The following is a 4,276-nucleotide window of genomic DNA, read 5'->3' on the forward strand; positions in this document are numbered from 1 at the left end:
ACTAATCTATTTAGTTGATTATATTTAAAGAAAAAATTAATTAAACTCTTTTAATCTATGCTTAATTACTATATTTTATTAATTTTATATTACAAAATAATTAAGTATAATCTTAAGTAGATAAGATAGTCATTTGTAGTTATTATTAATGAGAAATTTAATTGTCTCTTTTCAATAAAGAAGTTTATTTTAAGCGAAAAAATAATTTTTCAAAGGTATGCGTTGGCACCTTATGATCATAATTGAGTTCAGGGGAGGGGTAGAGGAAAGAATGTATGTTATGTATATGTTGAACATAATTTGGTATATAATGAAAAACATATTAATGTATAAAAACAAAATTACAATTTTTTTTTTTTAACTAAAGCGTACAATTTTTTTATTAACTAAACAATTAATTTTATTTTTTTAAAAAAATAAAATCTAATAAACTATACGCACACAAAAACATTTTTTCACTTTCCTTGGCAGCCAAATAGTTTGTGTTTTAGTAGTTCAAGGAGTTTGGGAAATATAAAAAAGTTAGTTTTGTTTGGAGGGAAAAGTTTTTGAGGAAATAAATGCAAAAATTAAAACAAGGATATTCTAGTCTTTTTACATTTCTGGCCAAATATTTCTGGCCATTTAGCATTACCCTTTAATTATTAGTATTAACTAATGTTACGTATTCGTGTTTTATTCTTGTGTTTCAAACAACTTTATATAGCAAGTAATATGATTATACTTAATTAATTATTCTTTTCGTTCACTTTTACTTGTCATATTTGGATTTGACATACTTATTAAGATTGACATGACTAATTTACCATACTATTCCGAATTCCCTATTAATCGATCCTTAATTGATGTTAAGAGGAAAACATGAAAAAAAAATTAATAATTGTCTTTTCTTGATATCATGTGAAAAATGATAAATGATAAATAAAAATAAAAATTTATATTTGAAATAGTGGACAACTAAAAGTAAACAGAGAGTAATTTAGCTTAATCATTTGTCACTCTTTCGATTTAAAAATATCAACATGTTCTCTGCCTTAAGAAATTGCTCTGTAATTATTTTTTGGTTTATTTGTCTCCCTGTCTGGTGGAAAATGCCTTTGGAAATAGGGTACTTTCTGGAGATTTGTCAGGTACTACTCAGAGTCGAATTTAGGATTTCAGAAAGATTGATACATCATTATCGGGGGGCAGCTTTAGGATTTCAGAAAGACTGGTGCATCATTATCGAGGCGGCTCTGCCCCTTCATAAAAATTTAGGATCCGACATCATGATAAAATACTATCCTCATGATTTTAAGAAAAAGACAATTACTTTAGGCTCCCAAATTTGAGGGCCTCAACAATAATGATATGCGGAAAAAAAAATATATTAAAGGAAAAATTTCTTAAAAGTTTGATATATCTCAAGTACTATATCGCAAGAAAAATTAGATGTATTGATTATATGAATTATCGATTGAAAAGGAATTATTAAAAGAAACCATTTATAAAAAAAACATGCAATTTTGCATTTCAAGAAATTTTAAAAGTACTCTTTATAAAAAGAAAATGAAAATTTTTCAAAAAAAAAGTTAAGAGCTCTCAAGCTTTTAAATTATTTTGTTTAAAAAAATAATAAATAATGGTGTTTTAAAATTAATTTTTAAAAAGACGTTATCGGAATCGATCCCTCAGCCTCACCATCAAAACCAACAGTAAAACTAGTGAATCATCCAGCCATTTGTGATGATGGGTTCCTTTATTTAATATTTGATATGTTTTAAGAATTATACAAAGCATATATCGAGTTTTGTCGAATGACCACAGGTTTGATAATCCATTTTTTATACTTAAATTCACCCCTGGTATTACTTCATGTGGATGTTTCAAACTTGCATGAATTTTATATTATATTAATTAATAAAATCAAATAATTTTAATTTGATCATGATTAAGTGATAAATATGTAGGTACTAGGTAGTATCGATAATTTTTTGAGCTAATAAATTTTATTTAGATATTCGAACTATGACATATTTTGTTTGAGAATCTGAACACATAATAACTTATTCCTATTACACACGTTTGCCTCGTTTTTTTAAAAATGTGTTGGTATTATCAAATACGTATTGTGTAGATAAGTTAATTAAAATGTGTCATCTCTTTAAATTATACACATTAGTCTCAACAAGTCGTAAAATTTCAAGTCGATTTCAATTAAGGTCAATGTGTATAATTTAACGGAGGTAACATGTTTTATATGATTTGCTTAACTATCTGATAAATATTTGAAAATGCGTGTAATTTTTTTTCTTTCAAAATTTAAATTAAAAATATCTAGTTGAAACATGACTTTCGTATTATTATTTCAGACAAACATTATAAGACTTTCCCACTCTTAAATTACATAGGTAATTTTTGTCAATCCAACAAAGATTGTATCAAAATCATGACTCGTCGCAAATAAGTATAAGACACAAGCAAGTTTTGTTAATACTTCAAAAAATGTGGAAAATTTAGTAAGATAGCAAAATAAATACTACTATTTTACTAAACAAATGACCCACCATCAGCTTGTGAATTACAGTCGATTTGACAAGATTTGAGAAAAATTAAATATTATAAAAGTTAAATCAGGTCTTCGACCTGACCTAATCTAACCCTACTCAAAAGCTAATTCAAAAGAAGTAAGATTGTAGTTTTAATTATAAGGTGTTTAGTAATCTCATCTCGATTCGATATCTCCAATCCAATTTTTTAAAATTCGAGATTTCACTATTTAGTCCAAAGCATAACATTCAAGAACAGAGAGTATATCTATTTAGAAGGCTCTAGTGCTGTCCCCGAATATCAGACTCAATAATGAATCTAATTCTAGTATCATATCAAATTAGATTTTAAACTTTACTCACACTTTAAAAACTAACTCAACGAGAAAAAAATTATGACTCGCGGTTCGGTGGGCCGCAAGTATAATACCCGTGAGAGTTAGAATAGAATAAATATAAAGGTACTGGTGTGCCAAATATCACACGCGCTGTCCATTAAAAAAACATGTCACAATCTGGCCCCTTTGGCTTTGTAAATGACAACGGGACCTATAAATGACATATTTAATGCTTAAAATATAAGTTATGAAAAATGTACATTTTTATAGGGCCAAAAAAACATAATCAATTTCTTCTTGTTTTTTTTTTAAAAGAATTTCGTAGTTTATATGATTCACTTTTTTTCTTTAGATAGTTCCAAAAAAAATAATGTATTTTATATTGAATACTCCATCCGTCCCATTTTATGTGGCAATATTTCCTTTTTGGTCAGTCCCAAAAAGAATGTCACATTTCCTTATTTGGTAAGTATTTAAAGGTACAATTCCTCTTTTATCCTTGTTGGTCCACTTAATCTTAAAAAGAGTACTCCAATACATTTATTAGGAGAGAGAAAAATAAGTCTATTTTTTTAAGGGCAATTTGATAAACATTTCAAAGTCTTTATCTATTTCTTAAACTCCGTGCCCGATCAAATGTTGCCACATAAAATGGGACGGAGGGAGTAATAATTTAGGATTGTCGATTTGATTGGAAACAAGTTATCCTAGAATTATTCTGGGATTAACTATCTAGTTATCCCACTATATATATAAATGATGAGATAAGTTGTTCCAAATGATTATCAAATAAGACACAATTTTTTTTTATCTCGGACTATTTTTTCATCTCAGGATTATTTTGTTTCATCCCTCTTGCACATAATAATGTCTTAATGAAATGATTTATAATCACACAAATTCCTATAAAACGAAAAAGATAAAGTATATTTTTTTAAAATATTGACAAATATCGTGGAAATGGAAGTATAGTTTGGTGCGGTGAAGAGTTGAGTTTTTTCTTGTTGGAGATTTAAAGATTGATTTTTGTGGTGTCAAAATTTGATGGTTTCTTTGGCTTCGTCTCAAGTTATTGAAATCTGTAAAGATGCAGCTGGAATGGCCGGTAAGACTTCATTTTTTTTTCTGTGTAATTATTACTATACTACACTTTTTTTGTCATAAAAATTTGGTCTTGGTGATTTCTGCAAAGTGTTTCTTTATTTTGTACAAGATTTAGAAATAATTCTGAATTTTATATAGAATCATTGCAACTCTTTTTGGCAAAAATTAAAGGGATGATCTTTACTTTGTGGAAGATTATTTAAGATAGCTAAGTGAACATATTTTTTTGCTAGAAGAATTGGGGAAGTTGTTGAAGTTCAAGATGTTGTGAGAATAAAAAAATATATTGGGGGGGGGGGGGGGGGT

The 4,276-nt window shown here is 27.6% G+C and overlaps 1 protein-coding gene across 1 annotated transcript in view; it reads left to right on the top strand.

The window, feature by feature from the left end:
* The first annotated feature begins 3,801 nt into the window (after nucleotides 1–3,801).
* The window catches only part of LOC102589550 (bidirectional sugar transporter SWEET2), a 3,251-nt gene continuing 2,776 nt past the window's right edge, over nucleotides 3,802–4,276 (top strand). The window contains exon 1 of the mRNA XM_006348274.2: nucleotides 3,802–3,971. Coding sequence (XP_006348336.1) covers nucleotides 3,911–3,971 — 61 coding nt within the window. The 5' untranslated portion in view covers nucleotides 3,802–3,910. The remainder of the gene's footprint in view (nucleotides 3,972–4,276) is intronic.

Source organism: Solanum tuberosum, unplaced genomic scaffold, assembly GCF_000226075.1.
Source record: "Solanum tuberosum cultivar DM 1-3 516 R44 unplaced genomic scaffold, SolTub_3.0 scf00096, whole genome shotgun sequence".
Taxonomy (NCBI): domain Eukaryota; kingdom Viridiplantae; phylum Streptophyta; class Magnoliopsida; order Solanales; family Solanaceae; genus Solanum; species Solanum tuberosum.